General features: G+C 41.7%; 4 protein-coding genes across 5 annotated transcripts; 2 read left to right on the top strand and 2 right to left on the bottom strand.

The window, feature by feature from the left end:
- Nucleotides 1–446: 446 nt before the first annotated feature.
- LOC134615670 (histone H3) lies at nt 447–1,580 on the top strand. The gene has a single exon (XM_063460258.1). The coding sequence runs from the start codon at nt 447–449 to the stop codon at nt 855–857; it is 411 nt and encodes a 136-aa protein (XP_063316328.1). The 3' UTR covers nt 858–1,580.
- A 139-nt stretch (nt 1,581–1,719) lies between these two features.
- Nucleotides 1,720–2,231, bottom strand: LOC134615674 (histone H4). The gene has a single exon (XM_063460262.1). The coding sequence runs from the start codon at nt 2,199–2,201 to the stop codon at nt 1,890–1,892; it is 312 nt and encodes a 103-aa protein (XP_063316332.1). The 5' UTR covers nt 2,202–2,231; the 3' UTR covers nt 1,720–1,889.
- A 1,523-nt stretch (nt 2,232–3,754) lies between these two features.
- On the bottom strand, nt 3,755–4,332 carry LOC134615671 (histone H2A-like). The gene has a single exon (XM_063460259.1). It carries the CDS (start codon nt 4,321–4,323, stop codon nt 3,946–3,948), a length of 378 nt encoding a protein of 125 aa, XP_063316329.1. The 5' UTR covers nt 4,324–4,332; the 3' UTR covers nt 3,755–3,945.
- A 1,313-nt stretch (nt 4,333–5,645) lies between these two features.
- On the top strand, nt 5,646–16,524 carry LOC134615650 (CCR4-NOT transcription complex subunit 2-like). 2 transcript variants are annotated; one of them, XM_063460226.1, is made up of 15 exons: nt 5,646–5,748; nt 8,558–8,689; nt 9,706–9,778; nt 9,905–10,043; nt 10,130–10,336; nt 10,544–10,620; nt 10,705–10,830; nt 11,212–11,342; nt 11,434–11,554; nt 12,254–12,410; nt 12,556–12,617; nt 14,407–14,483; nt 14,562–14,662; nt 15,112–15,256; nt 15,876–16,524. In XM_063460226.1, exons 2-15 carry the CDS (start codon nt 8,570–8,572, stop codon nt 15,960–15,962), a joined length of 1,623 nt encoding a protein of 540 aa, XP_063316296.1. In that variant the 5' UTR covers nt 5,646–5,748; nt 8,558–8,569; the 3' UTR covers nt 15,963–16,524. The 2 variants fall into 2 exon arrangements, with proteins under 2 accessions (XP_063316296.1, XP_063316297.1); XM_063460227.1 differs by having other exon boundaries at nt 5,647–5,748; nt 14,407–14,456.
- Nucleotides 16,525–23,676: the final 7,152 nt, after the last annotated feature.

The following is a 23,676-nucleotide window of genomic DNA, read 5'->3' as shown; positions in this document are numbered from 1 at the left end:
AAACTAAAGGTGAAAGTTTACACGTCAAACACATCTCCATAGTTTAATTCAAAACCCACTGAGGTGGCGTACCGAAGCAAAGCTGCAAAAGAGCTGTCTTTATCCAGAAACACATGGTCCTCCCTGTAATCTTTATCACAGCTTTAAGAATGAAGCTTAAAATAATAAAGAAATAATGTCATTCCCTGTTAAACTTTCCAAGCTTTAAGACATTGTTTTAATTACAAAAGGATTATTAGTTATTATTTATTTTAAGCTTGTGCTAATGTTTTTTAACTAAAAATTCACTGTACCGCTGACCTGATAGGTTCATTTGAATTTTCAAACGTATTACGTGTAGCCACACGTGCGCACAATGGACCAATTGGCGATATAGTGGCGCCAGCGGCGGGCTATAAAGGGGCATCTCCGCAGTACACCGTATAACGTTCCTTTCACAAACCAAGATGGCCAGAACGAAGCAAACCGCCCGTAAATCCACCGGAGGAAAGGCTCCCAGGAAGCAGCTCGCCACCAAAGCTGCCCGTAAGAGCGCCCCGGCCACTGGCGGTGTGAAGAAGCCTCACCGCTACAGGCCCGGTACCGTGGCTCTGAGGGAGATCCGCCGTTACCAGAAATCCACCGAGCTGCTCATCCGCAAGCTGCCCTTCCAGCGCCTGGTCCGCGAGATCGCTCAGGACTTCAAGACCGACCTGCGCTTCCAGAGCTCTGCTGTCATGGCTCTGCAAGAGGCCAGCGAGGCTTACCTGGTCGGACTCTTCGAGGACACCAACCTGTGCGCCATCCACGCCAAAAGGGTCACCATCATGCCCAAAGACATCCAGCTGGCTCGCCGCATCCGCGGAGAGAGAGCTTAAGCTACTCGCTCTCCTACAAACAACGGCTCTTTTCAGAGCCAACTCCCTCACACCAAGAGCTCGCTCCTTTCTTACTATTACAACAATATTATACTTACACGTCAATCTTCATGCTCTTTCTATACTAGAAACTACGGTCGGCATGAACGTGGAAATCACTGACTTCAGTTACAAAAATGCTTCATTAATTTTTAGCATGAATTGTTGTATCCTTAAATGTCTCCCTCCTTTACTTATTCACTTTTTTATTTTTATTTTTATTATTTTTCCTCTTTCTCTTCCCCCGAAGCTCATCACATTGGAGTGCTTTGTGCTCGGCTACATGATAGACCCTGTGCTCTCAAGTACCTTTGGTAAACTCCTATTGTTTAAATGTGCTATAAAATACTATAGACATGACAGTAAGCCTAACATGTTAACATTAGTTTACAGAGGCTGTTAAATTTGTTTAACGTCAAAATGTTGGTGACACAATTTCATCCTAATGGTACTGACATATTCATAGGGTTAACTTTTGAGACAAAATATGAGGTTGTCATGATTTTGTAAATATTCCAACTTGTAGTGCAGTTTGCACAAATTGTTTTAAAAATGCACTCACCCTACAAACATTACTGATGAGTCAAGATCTGCACAAATCGACAAACACTGAAGCAGCTCCCCATTTTATTCTTGTTTGGTCTATGAATGTTCACACTCCTGCTATAGGTGAGTTTTAATAAACAGTGGTATTGAATAGGTCTGTAACCTCTTCAGTTCGTGGTTATGTCAGTTATTGTAATTTTGTGAAAAAAGCACGCATTACAAATACCATAATCTTATAGCCTATAGGGAAAAAAAAAGTCATATGCTGGGAATGTTAGTCGGTAATTGTTTGTGAATTTATAACATACTACTGCTTCAGAAGTCAGTGGGGCGATACTGGCAGGTATTTTACTAATATTTTCAGGACAACAAGAGCGCAGAACAAAGCTCTTAAAGTGAAGTGTGTGGCTCTTAAAAGAGCCGTTGTGTTGGAGTCGAGCTGTGGATTTAACCTCCGAAACCATACAGAGTGCGACCCTGCCTCTTCAGAGCGTACACCACATCCATGGCGGTCACGGTCTTCCTCTTCGCGTGCTCAGTGTAGGTAACAGCGTCACGGATCACGTTCTCGAGAAACACCTTGAGCACACCACGGGTCTCCTCGTAGATCAGACCAGAGATACGCTTCACACCGCCACGGCGGGCCAGACGGCGGATGGCGGGCTTGGTGATACCCTGGATGTTATCACGAAGAACTTTCCGGTGACGCTTAGCGCCTCCTTTTCCGAGTCCCTTTCCTCCTTTTCCGCGTCCACTCATTTTCTCGAAGCCGTGTAGAAACACTACTGGAAAACCAGCAGCCAGCCCCGTAATTTAAAGGCGTCTCGCGGACGTAATTGAGAACAGCCAAGTATGGGCTCAATTTCAGCTTCTCACAGGCTAGGCGCATTTCCGGGTTGGGAAAGCAAACATCTGCTCTTGGCGTACTACGTCATTGAATCGCTGGTTGTGAATCGATTTAGACTGAAATTGGAGATAGCAACTCTGTTCTAACACTGGGAGCTGTGCTTAAACAGTTTATAGATGCAGCCAGCCCGGCAGCCATCTTGGGGCAAATCTGAGGTGATTATTTAAAAAGCGAAATTATTCAAAAGTGAAAGCTTTAGTTCCTGGTCTGGTCAGGTCATCCTGCACATTAAGCTATGGCTCCTTTGCTTTTATTGCACAGCGAAATGGCTTTTTTCCTCTCTCGTCATACATGACAATAAACACTAGTGATGTGTCGGTCGCGAACGAAATGGCTCTTAGAGCCGACTCCTTATTGGGAGCCATGGGTTTTTTTTTCCTTCTCTCACCCTCTCTCTCTCTCTCGCACTTTTTTTCCGCTTCACTCCGCATGAGCCTTGTGCTTTGCGCTGGGCAGAGGGGGGAGGGGCGGTAGTTACACTCGCAGTAGCACAGGAACAGAGCAGGAGGGAGAGACAGCGAAAGAAAGCCAGGGACAACAACGTCACATTAGAAAGGTATAGTGATCATCCACAACTATTTTCAGTTGCGGATGATAGAGGATTCAGAAAGTTTATTCATGCAGGCCTATATGATAGAGAATGTGCATCTTCTTTTTGTTTTCATATTTTAATTTACATTTAATTGTGTTGTGGTTTGCAGTGTTTTGTGTTGTTTCATTTTAAATTTGTTTAAAAGGAAAAAGCTGAAAATTTAAATAGTTAAAAGTTGAACTGTGAATAGTTGGTTTTTGCATTATATGATTTATTTATTACATTTTATGTGGAGTGAATAAATAAAAGTATATTTGCGGTGGCACCTAGAGACAAAGCAGCACATACAAACTTCAAAACACGTACAAACCCTGAAGCACCTAAAAACTCCAAAACACGTAAAAACTCCAAAACACAACAGAAGTGCTCCAGGATGTTAGGCGCAGTGTTGAGCTTTTGTTACCTAGAGGCTACACAAGCCAGCAAGTACCAACGACCGGATTTGGTGTGTGGTAGTAACAGGTAAATGAACATTTTTTTTTTTTAATTATTTGAATATATATGAGTGCTTGTGTATAAATACACAAACAATACACATGCTTTCAATTGTGTAATTTAAGTGATCTAAGTAGCTCTGTTTTGAAGTTCAGTTAACGCTAGAAATGTGTTTTGTAGTTTTTACGTGTTTTGTCTCTAGGGGCCACTGTATATATTTATATATATACATAATTTTATATTATTGTTAATAATAAATTAAAGCAACAAAGCAACCTGAAGAGCCGGTTCGGAGCCGAAAGAGCCGGCTCTTTTTAGTGAGTCGAGCCGAAAGAGCCGGTTCTCTAAAAAGAGCCGGAAATCCCATCACTAATACAAACTTTGAATCTTGAATCTGTTTGAGTTACCAGCCCCAAAAAAAAAAAAAAAAAAAATAAAAAATAAAATCAGTGTATCGTAGATTGTAATTCACATTAGTAAAACAAATGTTAGCGCGGGGGTTGTGATTAGAGGATAGCTCTTAAGTTTGTGTGGCTCTTAAAAGAGCCGTTTTATGAAATACTGGAGCTTTACTTCGCCTTCTCAGTTTTCTTAGGAAGCAGCACGGCCTGGATGTTGGGTAGCACACCACCCTGAGCGATAGTCACGCCACCCAACAGCTTATTCAGCTCCTCGTCGTTACGGACAGCCAGCTGCAGGTGACGGGGAATGATCCTGCTCTTCTTGTTGTCGCGGGCAGCGTTTCCTGCTAGTTCTAGAATCTCAGCAGTCAGATACTCGAGCACAGCCGCTAGATACACTGGTGCCCCAGCACCGACGCGCTCTGCGTAGTTCCCCTTTCTCAACAGCCTGTGAACACGACCAACAGGGAACTGAAGACCGGCGCGTGAGGAGCGGGACTTTGCCTTAGCTCTAGCTTTGCCGCTTTTGCCACCACGTCCAGACATGTTTAGATCTTTTTCCGTTCGCCGAAGAGAAACAGGATACCGTGTAGCAGCAGAGTCTCGTTTTATATTGACGCCATCGGCCTCTTCCTGATCGCTCATTGGCCAGCTTGCGCTTCAGCGGGATGGTCCAATCAAAAACAAAAACGTAGTCCACTCTGTGACAAACAAGATCTCAGGGAAATGTGAAACACAAAGGACTTCGAAAAATACACTAGGTTGTAAGATTATATTAACATTGTATATTCATACAATGTAAAAAAGGATACGAAGACCAAGGTTATTACAATAAACTAGAGCCAAATTAAAACAGTTTGATACAGTTTTAATTTGATACAATTAGAAATAAATAAAAATAAGGATGATTTTTTTAGGTTTTTTCTGCCTGTGTATTTACATTAGGAGGCTTCAGTCCACATGTACATCTGTATTTTCTTTTTTTTTTGCTTTTACTTTGAAAAATATCCACATTAAAACACAAAAATGTCTTAAGGTTGATCGATATAAATAATTGTAACTGAAGGACATTATGTTCAAAGGTTCTCCTGATCAGTGGTATCGTCAGTTCTGTTTCCTTCAGTGAATGATAAATTCCAACTCACACCGGGGTATGTTGACCACTGAGGGTGAAGAAGCTGGATGAGCATCTCCAAGGGTGGAGCACACACTCTGGGTCATGGACAAATTGCTTCTCTAAGTGGAGGAGTTTAAGCGTCTTGGCATCTTCGGGTCTAGGGAGAGTTATTCAGTTTTTTGTGGTGAAGAGAGAGCTCAGTATGACTGGCTGATCTCTGTACCTGGGTCCAGCTTTGTGGACCTGTTATAGAAGCAACATTACAATCCAACGGCCCAGAAGTCATACTTCTTTCCTTCTTGAAAGAAGTACAACTTTGTACTTCTTTTTTGAAGTCCACTTGCAATCCACCCCGTAGGATGGCCCCTGTGGCCCAAACCCATAAGTAACAGAAAATGTATGGATGAATATTTTTATTTAATATGAAAAAACCCCTGTAGGAATAACAATTATGATAAAAGTAAGCAAATGTTGTTACTTTTTAAATATTAATAAAGTTAACAGATACTTTGTGTTATTAAAATAAAAAATGAAAAGTTAGGGTAGCAAACATTCATAAATAATCCACTGCAGAGCAGCCACATGTGCACTGTGAAGTTGATATTTCTGATTCAACTTCACATGGAGTGGAACAGAAGAGGAAGAGGAACATAAGAGTAATCCAGTTAAAGTGAACATAACAGAAGTTGAACTTTATCTTCTCTTAAAGAGAAGGCCCTGGTGTCTGACAGTAGAGTTGAGTGGAGTAGAGTAGAGTAGAACAGAGTAGAGTGATGGAGCCTTCCCAACATCCTCCTGATTGGCAGTGAGATGTCGGCCATCTTGGATTGTAGCGGGGAAGAAGGATTGATGCGGTGAGCTCCTTTTTTATTGCTTTAATATCTTTTTTCGGCAGTTTCGGGTCTGAGGGTCCTTTAAATGAACCCGAGTTTGTTTGCTCGCTGCAAAGACCTAGGTGGTGAAGGGCGCAGTCGGGTACAGTACGGCTCTGAACAGCGCGGCCCGGTTTCGGTGCTTTTTGTTGTTGTTTTGGGGAACTAACAGCGGAGGCGCAGCAGGCCCAAACACGGACAAAAGCACACCTGCCCGCAGTTCTCCTCTCAGCCCCATTTTCTGTCCGTACAGCAGCGTCTATCCCGGTGTTACCGAGTCGTTAAACCGTAATTTAACGACCTACGGGTTTCCAATTAGATGCTTTTCTACGTTCACATAAGTGCAACAGCTAGCTTAGCTTCTATGCTAACTGCCCCATGTATTCCTATGACAGAAGCTGCTAGCCTGTGTGCGTTGCTCAGCTAGATAGCTGTAGCGTCTGACACATTTTTAACGCTAACGAGATAACGCCTGCTGATAACTGCTGTTTCCTGGAGACCTGCAGTCAAATAGCAGCACACGGCGGGACAAGCCGGCTCATTTAGTTCTGTCAGGAAATTCTAATATTGGAGTTAACGCTAATCAGACACACTAGCAGCGCTAGCCTTAGCACTCTAAGCTAACATTAGCCGTTTTTGCGACACTGCTGCGCCTTCAGCGCCGCTTAGAAACGAGACAGACGGACAGGCAGACGGCTGGGCTTCGGCTGCGGGGATAAAAGAAAGTTTGTGAGGTTTTTAACTCGTTATGAAACCTCAGAGCCGAGCAGGATCTCAGCTAGCCGTTGTTAGCCGGGATTGCACCTGCTTTAGGAGGCGTCGCTTATCTCTGTTCGCATCGCTTTGTGTTTTAGTGGAAGGTTTGACACATTATGGAGATTAGCTGGTGCTTTATGTTATGAGATGTGATGTTTTGATATTCCATTTGGCTAATGTGCAGTTTTTCCTCACAAATACACCAGTCTGGTTGTTGATCAGTGATTTAGTGGTGGAGGGAGGCTTTTACTGTAAAAAACAGAAACGTCCAGCAGACTTCTTTCACTCTGAAAGTTAAAAGAACTAAGTGTCCAGAGGCTTGAAGATGTGTAGTCTGTTGATTTTCTGTAGTTGTTAAACAGTGGAAGCTTTCCTCTGTCTTTGTAATTAAAACGTATTCTGGGAAGTATGAGGAGCTGTGGTGGGATACACACCTTTGTCAGTGTTTTAGTTTTGAGCCTTTTTGGTTTGGATGCTTTCAACCTAGGTTCATCTGTTAAAACGGGTCCAGCTTTGCAGGTTTGTTTGTAGTGACAGTCTTAATTCAGATCAGAGTCTACAGCTGCAACTGCTTCACTCGAGGCTCAACAACTCAATTTTTATTAGTGGTTTAGTCAGTTTTTTCTTTCCCTGCTCTCACTGTGAATAAAATCAGGAACCATCAACGCTTAAACTTGTACCTGGAATTTAGTGCCAGTACCCAGTAGTCCTTTTCTGCAGTGCTTTAGCTGCCCTGAAAGTTTCTGATAAAGTAAGATCACACCTCTGATATTTTGTTTATTCAAAACATTTTACATGCCACAGACAGTAAAACCTTTGTGTTTTGACCAGGTGTTTCCCCAGATTAGGTGTGTTGTTGTCACATCTCCATCTGTGTAACCTGATCTGGCTGTGCATGAATTTGAGAGGGGTGTGACCGGATGATATTACACTGTACACTAGCACCTGTAATGTCACTTTCGGTGCATGCTGCTTAACCAGAACTTAGCATTTAGCCTAAAAGTGAGTTCACATTCTCATGCAGAGTGAGACGGGAGAAGGAAATGGTATTAATCCAGTTTCTAATAACAGGTTACCCTGCCATAGATGCAGTAAAAGCCTCCCAAGCATCCGTGTCTTTTGAGCTTTCAGTTAAAGCAAATATTTAAAACCTGAAGAGAAATGCTGCTGATGTAGTAGCAGCTAAATGGCTCCAAACCTGCTGATCAGGGATCAACTGATCTGTGTTTGGATCACACATCGGCCTCAGAAGCCTGGATCGGGTATCTCTCTCAGTTCAGCCTTATTCTGTGTTTACTTTGCTGCGAGGCAGCAGGTGAGCACAGCTATTACACACCTGCTGCTGCACCAACATACTTTCTAAAAAGGTCTTACTTAAACTGTTGTCATGGCTGAAAACGTTCAGAGAAGCTGCTAAAACATGTTTTTAAGTTTGTATTTTTTTGCTCTCACAGTAACACAACATGCTGTTCACAGCATTAATATCGCCTCTCTGCGCCACACTGAGTGAGGAGGTCCACCACAGTGCGACTCAGAGGAGAAACAGTAAACATCAGCTCACCAACATATTTATGTCAAGGAAGCCTCACAGAGAGGAGTTTAGCTTATTGATTTGTCACTGCTGTCAGCACAACACACAGGGAAGATACTGAAACCTGATCCAGATGTTGGAGTTGGGATCAGGCTGAAAAACATTAAAATGTTCAGTTATTTGTTTGTTTTTGGCAGAAAATGATGAGAAGTATCTTTAAAAACAAGCTTAAAACAATTACATAAAAATCTAGACGTAAGCGGTGCAGCTCAGCCTGTAAACCTGAGATTAAGCAGTGAGACTAAATATTATATGAGTTTTGTTTTTCATTTCAAAAATTGAATTTCAATTTTTTGTGACTCATGCAAAAGTCGTTCCTGAATGAGACTCTGAGCACGCTCAGAAGCAGGTTTCTGGTTTCAGAGCATGAAATGTTCCATGACAGTGAATGACTTCTGTCCAGGTATGACTGGTCTGACTGTTTCCTGTTGTCTTGTTTCCCAGGTGACACGCGGCATGTTTGGTGCTAACCGGAAGAAGTTTATGGAGGGAGGGATAGAGAGTGACTACCCGGACGACTCCAGTCTCTACTACAGCCAGCAGTCCATGTTCCCTCCTCACCGTGCGGACAAAGACGTGAGTCCTGCACGTTCAGCAATCATTACGGTTGATAATTATTGTCAAAAACTGCATTTGAGGGTTTGGACATGCTCAGCCAGTCAAGAAACTTCAGAGGCGTTTTATGGGTCTTGCACATGTACATAAGGCATAGTGCCCCATGGCATTACATTTCATTCACATGTGTGAAATTCAGTAGCCTCATGTTAAAAAAAAAAAACGCCCTAAACCCAAGTGGAAGTACACAGTATTGAATATAAGATGATATCTTGGGGCTGTTTTTGTCACTTTTTCCAGGTGTTGTACTTCATGCACTAGAAAAAGAAGTATGTCTCAATTTTTCCAAATGATAAAGAAATATGCTGCAATAAATAAAAGAAATCTGTCAGCATAATTCTTATTAGGAAGAAAATGTGTAAAATTACAGGAAAAAAAAATCTTCATGTAGCTCATTGGCTAGACTGTCCAGAAAATGTCAGGTTTAAAATGTCATTTTAAAAAAAATCTGAAATTTCTATGCTTAGTAGTGAAAAAACAGAAACTTTCCAGTCCTTTAGTTGTTTATTTATTAATTAATTAATTTAGTTTAGTATGAACGGCTGTTGGGGAGGCTTCTATCAGCAGGAAAAGTGCATTAAAGTACATTTAAAAGTGCAAACATTTAAGCCCTCCTTCACATTTTCCAAAGCCATTGAGTGGCCAGGCCAGGTTATGCCAGGCCAATCCTGCTCCCCAGGCCTTAGATTTGATGCCGCTGTCCAAGGGGGTGAGAGCTCTGTGTGAAGCAACTCGAACAAAAACAAAGAAAAACGAGTCTCTTGTTGTAAAAACAGCAGACAGCTCGTCTCCCTGTCATCTCTGCCCTCTTTTATTCATCCTCACTTTGTCCTCACTGCCCGGGGATGCAGCACAGAGCCCTTCACAGCTTACCTGAGTGGTTGACAGTAACAGAGCATGCTGCTGCTGCTGCAGCTGCAGCTGCTGTGTGTGTTCCTGTGTTTTGATCTGTGTGATTGTGTGTTTGTCCTCCTCAGATGCTGGCGTCTTCCTCTGCCTCCTCTACGGGTCAGCTGTCACAGCTCGGAGCCAGCCTGTACGGCCCGCAGAGTAAGACGGACAGGCACTGACCTGTTTCTGCTGAATAATGTTTACTTATTACTGTGATGTTATCTCAGAGAAAACGTGGGAGAGTCAACCTCGTTTTTCACGCTTGTCTGCTTGCTCTCTCTGTAGGTGCATTGGGGTTTCCCATGCGAGGCATGAACAGCAGTGCAGCTCCTCCATTGAGTCGCAGCGGGCTGAACCAGTCTGCCGGTCAGCTCTCCAGTACGCCCAATGCCGGCTCGATGCACACGCCCCCCTCACCCAGCAGGTACCCCTCACACTGTGTGCACTCATTATAAGAACTCTCTGTCAGTGTCTCTGCTTCTTCTTCAAACCACAAACTTCTTCCTGCAGGGGAATACTGCCCATGAGCAGCCGGAGCGTACTCAATCACAACCAGCAGGTGGGGGGTCCAACGGGGCAGTCAGGTGGGATGGGAGGCGGAGAGCGTGGAGGTGGAGGAGGGAGGAGCGGCAGTATGGGGAGTCCCAGCCGGTCGTCACCCAGCATCATCGGGATGCCCAAACAGCAGCAAGCACGGCAGCCGTTTACCATCAACAGGTAACTCGCATCACTGCGGTCCAGATGTGACCTTTGACCTGTGTTGTTAGAAAGGAAGGTTTTCAGCAGCACATCTGGACCGTGTGATGGAGACGAGGGTTCAGGAATGTTTATGATTATTTATGATTTGAAACAATAGAGAGGAAGAGCTCATAATGGCAAAAACCTGTATGAAATTTACGTAAAACCTGTGTGTGTGTGTGTCAGTATGTCAGGGTTCGGGGTGAACAGGAATCCAGGCTTCATGAACAACTCGCTATCCAACAACATCTTCAATGGCACAGGTAACAGAGTGACATCAGGATTTTAAAAAATCTGTCAGCTGTTACCCAACCTGCTGTAATGTGACCTCTCTGAACTTGTTTCAGACGGCAGTGAGAATGTGACGGGGTTGGACCTGTCGGATTTCCCGGCATTAGCTGACAGGAGTCGGAGGGATGGAGGTTCGAATCCCACCCCACTGCACAACCCGCTGACCGGTCGAGCTCCCTACGGTAACACAGAAGGGACATTTATCTGTTTGTGCCCGTTTGTCTAATATAGAGGTGTCCTTTAATTCTACGCAGTGGTCTAGACTTTACAAAAGTCAAGCAGCCAGTAAAATGTAAAGAAAATCAAACCATTTATGGAGCTGTTAGAATATTTGCTTTAACTTCAATTGAAGCACGTTGGGGGACAGTGATGAGAAATACGGAGCGCTTATTTTAGTGGATTTTCTTCCTTGTTTTATAGTAAACTGAATATTTTCAACCGTTGGTCAAACACAATAAATATTCAATAAAAACCTTTAAAAATCTTACATTTGCTGCTGATCAGTGTGTCTGTCTGTTGTGTGTTTTGTTAATTAATGTTCTGCAATTGGTCACTTTCTCCAGTTGGCATGGTAACCAAGCCGTCCAGTGAGCAGTCGCAGGACTTCTCCATCCACAACGAAGATTTCCCAGCTCTCCCAGGGCCAAACTACCAAACAAAAGACCCCACCAGCACCAACGAAGACAGCAAAACGGTGACATCTCTGTCTCTCTCCATCATCCGCTTTCTGCTTCTTTAACTTCCCAACTCATCCTCATTTGTCCCGTCTGTCTCCATCCAATCAGAATCTGAACTCATCGGGAAAGCCAGCCTCTAACTCAGATGGTCCAAAGTTCCCCGGCGATAAGAGCTCTGCACCGAGCAACAACAACCAGCAGAAGAAAGGGATTCAGGTGCTTCCTGACGGTGAGACAGTTCGAGCAGATAATCGCTCAAAAGCCAGACATCAGCTGATCTTTGTTTCTGAATGTTAACCCTGAAAATGTTTAGAGTCATCTTTTTGAGAATTTAAAGAGAAAGGAAATGAATGGGACATAAGAGCTTTATTAGTTTATCACAGACTCGAGATAAAATAAGAAAAGCTTAATTTGTCCTAAATTTATACTTTTGTTTCAGCAGCTGAAACTATAATGGAACATATAAAATCATAAATGTTGTCATCAGATGATGAGTCTGCCAAACAAATGCAGTTGTATGTTGCTATGAAAGGGTTTAATAGGTTTCTGAATACCCAGCTGTGACGTGTTTAACCGAATTTAAAAAGGCCGGAACTGAAAATCATTAATGTAAATTTAATCTGTGTATTAAAGAACCTCCAAACACTTTCATCCTCATTATTTCTCCTCCATCCTCATCATCCCCAGTCTGTCACAGCAGATAGCTTCCCCACCCTCAGCCTGATGCTGCAGGTGGACTTCGTCTTAAAAGGGAGTTCTTCCTTTGCACTGTTTTTTTGTTTTGCTTTTGTTCGTCTCATTTAATTAACTCAAAACCATTAGACTGAGATTTTCTTATCTTTGAGTGAGTTTGGGTAAAAAAAAAAAAAAAAACAAGCAGAAGAGATTTTAAGCTAATCTGTAATCCTCTGTTGTCTTTGTGTCCCAGGGCGAGTGACCAATATCCCTGTTGGCATGGTAACAGACCAGTTTGGAATGATTGGCCTGCTGACGTTCATCCGGGCAGCGGAGACCGACCCCGGCATGGTCCACCTGGCGCTGGGCTCAGACCTCACCACACTTGGCCTCAACCTCAACTCGCCTGAGTACGAGTCGCACATGCAAACGCGATTTATAGTTGGAGACGAGCGGCGTCTTTAAAGTTTGTTTTTTTGAATGGCCGCAGCAGCAGCTGAATGACCTGTCACTGTTCTCACACTCAGACCCTCTCTCTCTCCCTCTCTCTGTCAGGAATCTCTATCCTAAGTTTGCGTCTCCGTGGGCATCGGCTCCATGTCGACCGCAGGATATAGGTGAGTTTAACACCAACCTGGAAGCAGTGACTGAGGCTACGTCCACACTAATGCGTTTTCGTTTTCTCCCCGTTTTGGCCTCCCATCCACACTGAGACCGCCTTTTTCGCTCAAGGAAAACGCAGCGTTTTAAAAACGCTCTCGAAAACGCAGAGATTTGAAAACGGTGCTTTCGCATCGCAGTGTGGACAGCGAAAACAGTGACACATTTTAGTCATGTGATGCAGTCAAGTGACCAATTAAACTAAGATAGCGGAGGGCATTATACAGCAGTTGTTTTGTTTGCTCTCAATTTTAAAGATTTTAAAGATTAATTAAAGATTAAAATTAATCAATTAAAGATTAATATCAGTTTGTACATGCTCCAGATAGCTTTTCTTTAAATTCTTTAATTCTCAATCGCTATTGCAACTTTGTACTTTTGTGTTACTCGCAGCAACAACTCCACCTCATTGTTAGTCCATTTAAAAAACTCGGTGATTTTCCTCGACATTTTGCCGCGACATTTCAAAGAGCCGGAAAGTAAACAAGCGGCAGACAGAAATGAGGCAGGTCGAATCTTCTTGCGTTTCACGCATGCGCAGTACTGGAACGTAAGCGTTTTCTGCCGTTTCAATATGGACGCTGTCCATATATGAACTCTGTGAAAGCGACTGAAAGTGATAGTGTGGACGCAGAGCGTTTTCAGTCGAAACCGCCATTTTCAAATCTATCCGGGCTAGTGTGGGTGTAGCCTGAGACCTTGAAGTTAGCATGAAAGTGTTCATTTTCTCACAGACCTGTAGAAGAGCCATTTGCTCACCATTAGAAACGATGCTTTGTGAAAAAATGTGAAGGCTGATGCTAAGTTTACTCTGACTTCAGAGAGGTGCTGGAACCTCTACAGGCTCAGAAACTCTGAGCGTCTGACTCTTTTTGGGACTTCGGAGGCATTCCTGTCAGTGTCAGCGCAGCAGCAAAGTGACAGATCAGCCTGCAGAGTGAATTAAAATAGACAAGCAAAATTGACCTGATATGTTAACAACATCAGTGTATTGACGTGGTCGTACATAAGAAACCAGCTTCATTCGAAACCTGCTCACTCCAAACAGCCAGCAGGGCGAGGAGGAGTCCTCTCAATTTCTGGACGCATTTTCACGGCTTTCCCTGAAGTCTGACTGTTAGCCCTCACTGAGTTAGAGCTTTTTCTTTGACAGTGAAGAACCGCTTGGCTCCAGCCACCCAGACAGCATCGATGAGCTCTTCCATTCTGATTGCTTTTTGGTTTTCTCGCTGTGCAGTGAAGCTAATTTTCACCAAAGTTGGAATTTTTAACTCTTGAACACAGATTCTTCTTCAGGGTTTTTGCTGTATGTTAAACGTTTTGGTGGCCAACAGAGGACAATCATCATGACTGATTCAAACAGTTTTTAAACGATTTTAATTCTTAATTCTGTTTTATTTTAAAAAGTCTTTGCTTTTAATGCGTGTTTACCAAACTCGTTTATATATATTTATAAGGACTCGTTGAGTCCTTCATCAGCAGGAAATTTAAATCTGGAGTTTTTCTGCCTCCATGTGGTCAGAACGAGTTAACGCATCATGATTTTTTTTCCAATCAGTTTTTATAATGTGAGACTGAATTTACTGAAGTTTAAATTTATTTAATTTTAGTTGCTTAAATAACATCAAAATGCTCTACGCCTGTTCATTGCATTAATTACATGAAGACCAGTTGTGCAGTTTTTCTAATGAAGCTTTTCATTTTGTCCTGTTTGTTGATTTTATCTTTTCTTTTCTTTTCCTGCAGACTTCCACGTCCCCTCAGAGTATTTAACCAACATCCACATAAGGGACAAGGTACCTCCTTCACAAGACACCCCAAAGGTCCTTTACATGATTGTTATGAGACTGATCTCCTGAAAAATGTGTCCGTATTAATCTGTCTCTCTCTCTCATGTGCAGTTAGCAGCTATCAAGTTGTCTCGGTATGGTGAAGATCTGCTGTTTTATCTCTACTATATGAACGGAGGAGACCTCCTACAACTGCTGGCTGCTGTAGAACTGTAAGAGCGACCGGTCATTACTGCACCCTAATCACACTAAGTCAGTCACCACGTGGGTGGAAACTAAATAACTTTGACGTTTGGATGAGAAAATTGCCTGAAACTGAGATAAAAGTAAGATTTCATAGTTTCCTGTTGTGCTGGCGTTCAGTGCAATCAGTTTTTTAAAGAAATCCGCTCACCAGCTTCTTGTCATCACCAACAAACTCTCCACTTTTCCATACTGATCTAAAATGCATCCTTCCATATTAAGATAAGTCTGCAACTGTTTTTAATGATTGAATCTATTTTTCAGAAGCTTCTCATCTTTTTTAAATGCTTTAATCTTCATTGCAAATAAAAATTAAAGCATCCAAAAGAACCCCAGGCTGTCTGAAACGTCTCTCTGCGTTTATGATGGTGTACGAGCTGTTTAAAGTGATCATTTCTGCTTGTGTGTGCGTGTCCAGGTTTAACAGGGACTGGAGGTATCATAAAGAGGAGCGGGTTTGGATCACTCGAGCTCCGGGGATGGAGCCCACGCTGAAGACCAACGCCTATGAGAGAGGGACCTACTACTTCTTCGACTGCCTCAACTGGAGGAAGGTGGCCAAGGTGAACGAACACACGCGCGCACACACACACACACACTTTAAATCAGCACCAGGATGTGTTGCCTACATTTGATCAGGTTGACAGTTCTCAGATCTTGATTTCATGAAACTGGTCCGAGTGTTTGAGCAGTCAGTACTAAAGACTGCATTTGTACAGCTGTGTGGTGGTAAGGGCAGCTCCTTCTGCTGCTATCCCTGTCTCAGCCTCTAAAAGAGCTCCTCAGGTGAAAAACTAAGTGAAGAAGAAGGTTCTACTACTTTTTTCCCCTCCAAGGGAGGAAGAACATACAGAGATCTGATTAACCGATCATTACTGAAGTATTTTTGAGACTTCATCTCTGGGAGGAATGTTTGATGTTTGTCCTGGATCTGTAGATCTGCTTGAAATGAGGTTCAGAACTTCTGTTTGATTTTATTGAACAAGTCTACATTTGAGAACAATTATATCCTGGAAAAAAAAGCTAACTGTTTTAATAGTAAAATGTGATTGGATCAAATTAAAATATGCATTTGTATCCCATTACATCCAAAGCTAAAGTTTCATTTTGAAAGTAAACACAGAATATGATGAACGCTGTGTACAATCGATGACAATTTACCACTTTCCTCCTCGTTTTCAGGAATTTCATCTGGAATATGACAAACTAGAAGAGCGACCTCACGTTCCCTCCACCTTCAACTACAATCCTGCCCAGCAGGCCTTCTGATTGGCTGTCTCTCCTACTGCCTGCCTGCCATTGGCCCTCCTGACCCCATTAGGTTTTTCCACCTGCACACACTGAACGGGGAGGACATCCTGGCTCCTGTCCTCCTCTCTGAACAGACTTCATCCTTTTATTTTTTTCAGATTTTTGTTCCTTCTTTACCTCATCATCGTTATTATTATTTTTTTTAAATTTCCCACTTCTCCATCAGTTTGATTTGGCTGGTCTGTGAAGTGGACCACAGACTCGATGCACAGACACAAGCACTGCAAAGTGTCCATCTGGTCGAGTGACTCATGTTTCTGCTCAGTCTTAAGAATCGACTATTTTTGTCTCCAGAAGCTTTTAAGAGAAACCAGATTTTAACACAGGAAGTGATCACCTTTCAGGATGGATAATTATTTCCCACTGTGTCGCACCTCTCTGAAACCTGGCGATATCTTTAACCCACTCTCTTTTATCAGGTTTATCCCCCAGCATTACAAAGCAGAGCACATCATCAGACAGTCAGGAGGACATGCAATGTACATTGTAGCACTATTTCATAATAAAAGAGGAAAAAATATCCTTTTTTTTCCCTTTGGTTCCTTTGTGTTATAAAGCGGGTTTAATTTAAAGAGACAGGTGAGAGTGCAGCAGGTGATTTCATACTGCAGGGAGGTCTTTCACAGGTGGACACGTTCCCTTTATCCCTCGAGGAAAAGGCAGGAAATCTCTCTTTTTTTTAATTAAGTCTTTTATACATATTTCACCATCTGCAGTTATTTTTTTCTCCTGAGGTGGCAGCCTGTTTAAAAATGAAAAAGAAAAAGACATTACGTTTTTGGGGTTTTTTTGTCATTTGAAAGACAGAAATCTGAGGTGGCATTTAAGAAAACAGATTTGTCTTTCTGGATGATAATGGCGTTAAATTGGAAATCTGGTGAATGCCGTTTCAGATTTATCTACTACAAATCTGCACGTTTTACTCAAGTCTGAAATTGTTTTCAGCTTTTTCAAGATGGAGAAAAAAGAAAATAGTTTTTTTCTTTTTTTTAGATTTTCCTCCTTTGTGTCAGATCTTATGTTAGTCCATGCAGAAGTCAGCTTTAGTTTGGTGAAATAACTGACACTTGCCATATAAGAACACTTTTTAAAAATAATTTTGAATTTTGCTGCCTCATAATCGGCCCTTGGGGGTTCACACCATAGTAAACATGGCTGTTCGGTAAAGCAAAGGGACTTAGTTTGTCTTGCTTTATTTGAATAGAAATCAGCGCACTTTTCTCAAGTTCTCGTTGATTAGATAATCAGAAAATGTCTGCTATGTTTAAGTAAATAAAACCCCAGTTCAGATTCTCCTGGCTCTGGCTAAAACCTGATCAGGAGGCACCAATCACTACCCTGACCTTACAGCTACAAAGACGTTGGGATGATTGGTGATGCTAATGTTGTCTGTTGTTCTCTGTTAGCCTGTCCAGGGTTTAATCTCCCAGCTTATCCCACTGTCAGTTTATCCTGAGGATAAGTGGCCATAATATTTAATAGGATGGATTTATAGTTGGATAGCTGCACCTATTTCTACTCCTGCGATCTGTTTGATATTTTAATTGTTATTCTTGCTAAAAATGAGGCAAAATTTTGACTTCTGCCTGGAGATCAAAAACTCAAACTCTGATGCCTGTATACGCTTTTAAAGATTACAGTTACTTGCTGCACTGAAAGCCCCCCACAGTGAGTCGCACAGTTTCCCACCGAGCGGAGGTCTGTACTGAAAGGCAGAACCTGGGGTTTAGTGAGGTAGCTTCAGGTTTAACCCCAGGTGCTCCATCAGCACCTGTAGAAAGCTCCACCTGCTGCTTTTCACCTATTTTATGTTATTTTTTGTTAACACTGCTCTCTGCTTCTCAAACTTCCTATTTCTTCACCTTTAACATTATTTTCTTTTTCTTTTTTTTTTCTTTTTTTCAAATTTTGTCTCAAATCTGTTTTCTGCCTGGTAACAGTCAAACCAATTGGATCCTCATGACACCACCACCACCACCTTGCTTGTAAGCTACAGCCAGGAGATAATTAGCATCATTAGCAAAAACACTGGAAGTGGACACTGGCAGCCCGGCTCTCATGGGTCTGTTTAGTTTAATCTGCTACATACACGTTGTTGTGTTGGGACCAGTTAAAACTGTACTCCAAGGAAATTCTGATTTTTACACTTTTTAAAGCCGCTTAAACAAACATACCATCCTAATCGTGAGGTGCTTTTCTTGTGGGCAGACCTAAGCTACCTGTTAAAGCCCATTCAATCTTTATGCTAAGCTAATTAGCTCATAGCTGTAGCTTGAGAAAGTTTCAAAAATCCAACTTTTAAAGTTTAGTTTTTTTTTATTTAAAAAAAAAATCATCCCACGAAGTTTTTATTTTAAGGCTTTGAATTGTTCATATCTTTAACCACCAGGAGGCACCAATGTCCAGTTATGTATATGTATTTTAAATATGTATACATAAAAGTGAGGCAGTATTTTTATGGAAAAAAAAAAGGGGTAAAAACAGAAAAGAAACCCCTCCCTCTTCAGCTGGCCGTCACTTAACGATGCAATACTCCACTTCCTGTCATGGAGACGGTTTCCAGGGGACCACGCCCGACTCCGCCCACCTACTAGCAACAACAATCACTGGGGGAGGGGAGGGGCCAGCTAGTTCGCACTGCAGCAGCAAAGCCAAGGACACGCCCACAGACCTGTGTGACCTGTCTGAGGAGTTTTGATTGGAGGATGAGGACTGAGGCACTTGGCCGTTGGCTGTTTTATTAAATATGGCAGCTAGTGTTTTAATAGAAAAAGAATAAAATAAATATTCTGGTAATGAAACTGAAACATGACTCCTGGGTGTTTATTTGTGTTTGTGTCAATCTTCGAGGAGCCAAACCTCCAGTCAGGTCCATAATTATTCTGTAAATTATTCATATATAGAAGTATTTATAGTTTGTGTGAAGATGGCTTTAATTCGTAAACAGGTAACGCAGCATTTTCATAAAACCCTCTGATTAAAGCTGAACATCAGAGCTTTAATTTGTCGGTTCAAATACTTCTGGTCATGGCTGTAGTTTAAAGTGAGGTTTGTCTAAATGTGGAAATCATTCAAGTCAGTCTCACTGGGTCTGTCTCATCTTTTTGACCCTCGTCTTTATATTAATTTGTCCTGAAAGCTTACTGCTCAATATTTGTGTTTAACAGTCAGTTTATTGCAGCTTCATTATCTGCTTAAGATCAACAATGAGACTACTTTCAACTCCACATTTGATTCAACTCCACTATGGAGCCAATAATTAAAATAAACCGTGATTTTATTCAAATTTCAGCCCCACTGGACTCAAATGGATCCAAACAGCAAGCAACTTTTTCCTCCACTGAGAACCCGGTTGTAAATATCGTATAAAGAACAGGCTCCGTTTGAACCATTTTCTCAGACTCAGACTCAGTAAACAGGTTAGGAAACTTTCCTCGTCCTTTACTGAAGGACCTTTGGACCGTGATGTTCTGCACGGCTTTAACAGCTGCAAGTAAATGTGAAATGGCCTGCTATGAATGCTCATTCACCTGTCCTAGAGGTGTAACCTGCAAAATTAATACAAAAATTGTTTTGTCTGCTGTTTCAGGGTTTGTCCAGCAGAGGGAGCCACATGTCAAAGGACAATAAACGGTAGGAGGCTGCTCTTCACCGTGTGAGGTTCAATAAATCAATGAATCTATAAATTATCAATAAATATAACTAAAGTCAGTCATCGAGTACTTCCACAGAGTTAAAGGATTCATGTTAAATCATTCAAAGCTTTTTTACCTAATCAGTGAAGTGACTTTTCATTGACTGTGGGAGATTTAAAAAAACAGTTTAATGGAGACATAAACCTGCAGGAAGAAGACAGGTTTATAACCCAGAGGTAAATACACAGACTGTAAATGAGTAAAGGAAAATGAGGGGCACAGAGTCTGAACAGGAAAAGTGGATTGTACTGCAGCGGTAGATTAAAACTGCGGTGTAACAAACCAATGAGGATAAAGAGAAAATTTAAAAGGAGGTGAACGCTGAAAACAAATAAACTCAGATATTTAATTTAAATCGCTGAGTGTTAGAGAGATGATGATGATGATGATGATGATGATGAAGAGATCTTCAATCTCTGTTATCAATAGTTTTCGATTGCTTGGAAAATTGGAATTTCAGTCTCAGTTTAAACATTTAAACTTTTCTTTCAAACATTTCTCTCTGTGCTCTAATACAAAGGTGAACCTTTGCTGCTTCTTCTACTTGTGTTAAATATGTTTTCATATTTTTATGTAACTGCCCTCTAAACACAGTTATGTAACCGAGCAACAAACTAATCTAAAGTGAAACAAAGAGTGTGAGAGCGAGTGGGTGAACGCGAGAAGTTAAAACTTCACTTTATTTGTTAATTAGCTCATTTCTTTTTATTAAAGCCAGGAAAAAAACTCCATCACACTGTTTCCTTAAAGAGTCTCACAACATTAACCGAGAACGACGTCGTGACTCTACGTTTGCTGCCTCAAACAAATACAAACTACACTAACCTGTTTGGAAGCAGTAGAAACGTTAATGAGTGTCACGTTCCCAAGGCGAGAGATGGGATTATTTGTCCTGTTACTGTGAAATAATCTGCCGTGCATGGAGGGAAACTCACTCCGTTTTGCTGGTTTCATTAAGTCTGCAAACAACCAGCCATTTATTCTCATTTTTAATATTCAGTCTTGAGTTTTAGGCCATGCTGGGAATGACAAATGTAGATTATTGACACCTTAAATCTGAAATGTTTGTCCCAAATAGACTTTTTACATCATTTGTCTACAGAAAGCACTCAGACAGATCACAATAAACTTTATTAGACTTTCTCTAGCGCAGTGAGGCAAAATAACCCATCCCATTACAGTTCTACTAAAAATCAGGTAAAACTTTATTTATACAGCACATTTCATTCCACCACAGAGACTCTGACATAACACGATGCAGATAATATAAAACTTAACAGATGTAAGTGAATCAGTGGAGTCATTAAAAACTGAAGTAAAAACACATAAATCCAGCAAAGAAATTCAAGTTTAAGAAGCTGCTTATTAAAACCAGTGAAAAATGAAGTTAAACAGAAACAATTCTATTTAATTAATTGCTGCATACTTTCATAATTCCCACCAATAGAACTAAGTCAGAAACCAATAAAGGGTCCCAAAATAGAGCTCTTTAGTTATGAATAAAGAATATAAATATTTGGTTCTTTAATTACAATAAACGAGAAGTCACAAATGCTTTTGTCTGAGGTGTTATTGTGATATACATGAACTTAAAAATCAAAGAAGTGCAAGGAAATAATAAAATGCATTTTATTTATTTAATCTTATTCATTTAGGCCCAGAGAGTGGTTGCTAAGGGAAAACGTGCATTCCCTAAGTGGTTGGCGAGTGCTTGCTGGGTGAAATCTGTACCAAAGAACTCACTGTGATTGGTTAATAGCAGGTTGCTGCGGTCGCCTGTAGTTTGCATGGAAGACGACGACTTGCCTACAAATTTCAGCAGAACCAGAGACCACTCACCACCAAAGTAAAAGCTGCACCTTTTGAAACATGCTGGTTGTGATGGTACGACTTTTACTTTGAAGGTGATCATTGTCTGATTCTGGTTTGTGAGTTTCAGCAGGGTCGGCATCTTCCATGCAAACTACAGGCAATCTCAGCAAGCTGCTATCAATTTTAGGTGATTTTTGATTGTTTTTAGAACTTTGTGCTTAACGATTTACATCATTTCTTCTTTCCTTTACCAGCAGTCCACATAATGATCACAATCAGTCACCTTTACATTATTGCTGTTTAAATCCACTTTGAACACAGAGCATACATTTGAGCGCTGGCTGCAGATTCCAGGAGAAGAAACTCATCAGACTGAAATGAAATGTAATACGTGACAGATTTTCAGATGAATATTTAGGATGTGGCGTTTCTAGCAGCAGAAGGCCGTCTGTCGTTCTGCGGTGCAGTGATGTGTTAACGCTGCCTGAAACCTGCAGACTGAGGCCGGACTCTCTCCCGATGCTGTCGGAGGCCTCTGTCGCTCCGTGATGAAGGATGTTACTGTGTTGATGGAAGGATTTTCAGCCAAATGTTGCCTCTGCAGCGGCTGTGCTGCTGCTGTGTTATTTCAGGACAGCCGGAGCAAATACTCTGCAGCCTAATCGCATCATCTGAATGCTGATTTCAGTCACAGGATGGCCCTGTTTTCTTTTCTTTCTTTCTTTTTTTATCCGTTTTTATTTGTTTTATTTCCTGAAAGTCTAAATCCCATCCACAGAGGATGCCAACTGTTGCTCCCGGCTGCCAAAAGTGAAATGCTGCCTCACTTTCCTTTGCTCATGCATGCAAACTGAGTTTAAACCTCAAACTTGTTTAAGCTGTCGGGAGTTCCTCTCCAGTGGCTGCTTTCTCCTGCTGCTGCTGGATCTGCAGAGACAAGCGGCCCCAGTTCCTCCTCACTGATGTCCGTTATTATTTGTAATCTTTTGATCCGCAGAGATGATAATAATCCTGCCACATGCCTCTCTCTGATTACCAGTGCATAATGCTGAGCCTTTATTCTGGAGCCTTTCAGCTCTTGGCGTTTATGCAACAGGCCAGAGCAGAGAGAGAAAACCGCACACCCACTGCAGATTGAAGGATATCATTATTTAAAAGGTGATATTTTTACTCTGCAGCTGCAGGAAGCTGCTCTTCTTTCACTGCTTCCAGCAACAAAATCCTTCCAGTGTTTCGTCTTTTCTGACCCACTCAGCTTTTCACTGGCTAAAAATATTTTAAAGACCCGACTGATCACTTCTCTTGGCCTCAGCACAGACCGCTAAAAGTCACTACATTTAAACAGCTGGAGATTAGGATTCAATCTTAATATCTGCAGCAGAAATTTAAAGTTTGATCTCTGAGAAGCACTAGTCATCTGCAGGTTTTTATCAACAGTTTTCAAGTATTTTGGGTTTATCTTAAGAGAAAGATTAATCCACATTGGGTGCTCTGGTTTTTGTGGCAGTGACTGTATTTGTGATATCAAACATGGATGTCTTTTTTTCTCACTGAACAGTAAATCCAGTGAGGCGCAGCCTAAAGGAGTGCCCAGCAGGGGGCGACTCCTCACCTAACCTCTGACCTCAGCAAACACTGACTGCTGCTGGTTTTTTGGGCCTGTTAGAGTCAAAGAGGCAATGAAGTAGAGGAGGGTTTAGAGACTGAATTTGCATTTTGTTGTGTCCCTTTAGATCTAATTCTAGACATTTTAAGTCTCTCTATGTTCATTTCGTGTCTTTTCAGGATTGTTTGGTCATTTTTCTTAATTTTATTCAGTCTGCTTGCAGTTGTTCTTTTAATATCGTGGTCATTTGGTTGTTTTATGTAAGTTTTAAAACATTTCTTTTCACCTTGGTGAATTTGCAGTCATTTCACATCAGGTCTTGGTTCCTTTGTGCCTCTCCAGGATTGATTTTGTGTCTTTGGTGAAGACCGAGGTTTTGTACCACAGGTGGTAAATTCTGGACCAATGCTTATGGTGAAAAACAATTCAGCTGATTGCTGAGGGTAACATTTGTTCAATTTATTTTATTTCGTGCCAGAAAAACTAAGAAACCTTTATTGTAAAAAGTGACAGACTGGTTTTTAATTCTTTAAGCCATGGATCACACCGGCTTTGCACA

This window comes from Pelmatolapia mariae, linkage group LG17, assembly GCF_036321145.2.
Source record: "Pelmatolapia mariae isolate MD_Pm_ZW linkage group LG17, Pm_UMD_F_2, whole genome shotgun sequence".
In the NCBI taxonomy this organism is placed as follows: domain Eukaryota; kingdom Metazoa; phylum Chordata; class Actinopteri; order Cichliformes; family Cichlidae; genus Pelmatolapia; species Pelmatolapia mariae.
The sequence above is the reverse complement of the archived record's forward strand: the minus strand, read 5'-3'. Positions and strand labels throughout refer to the sequence as shown.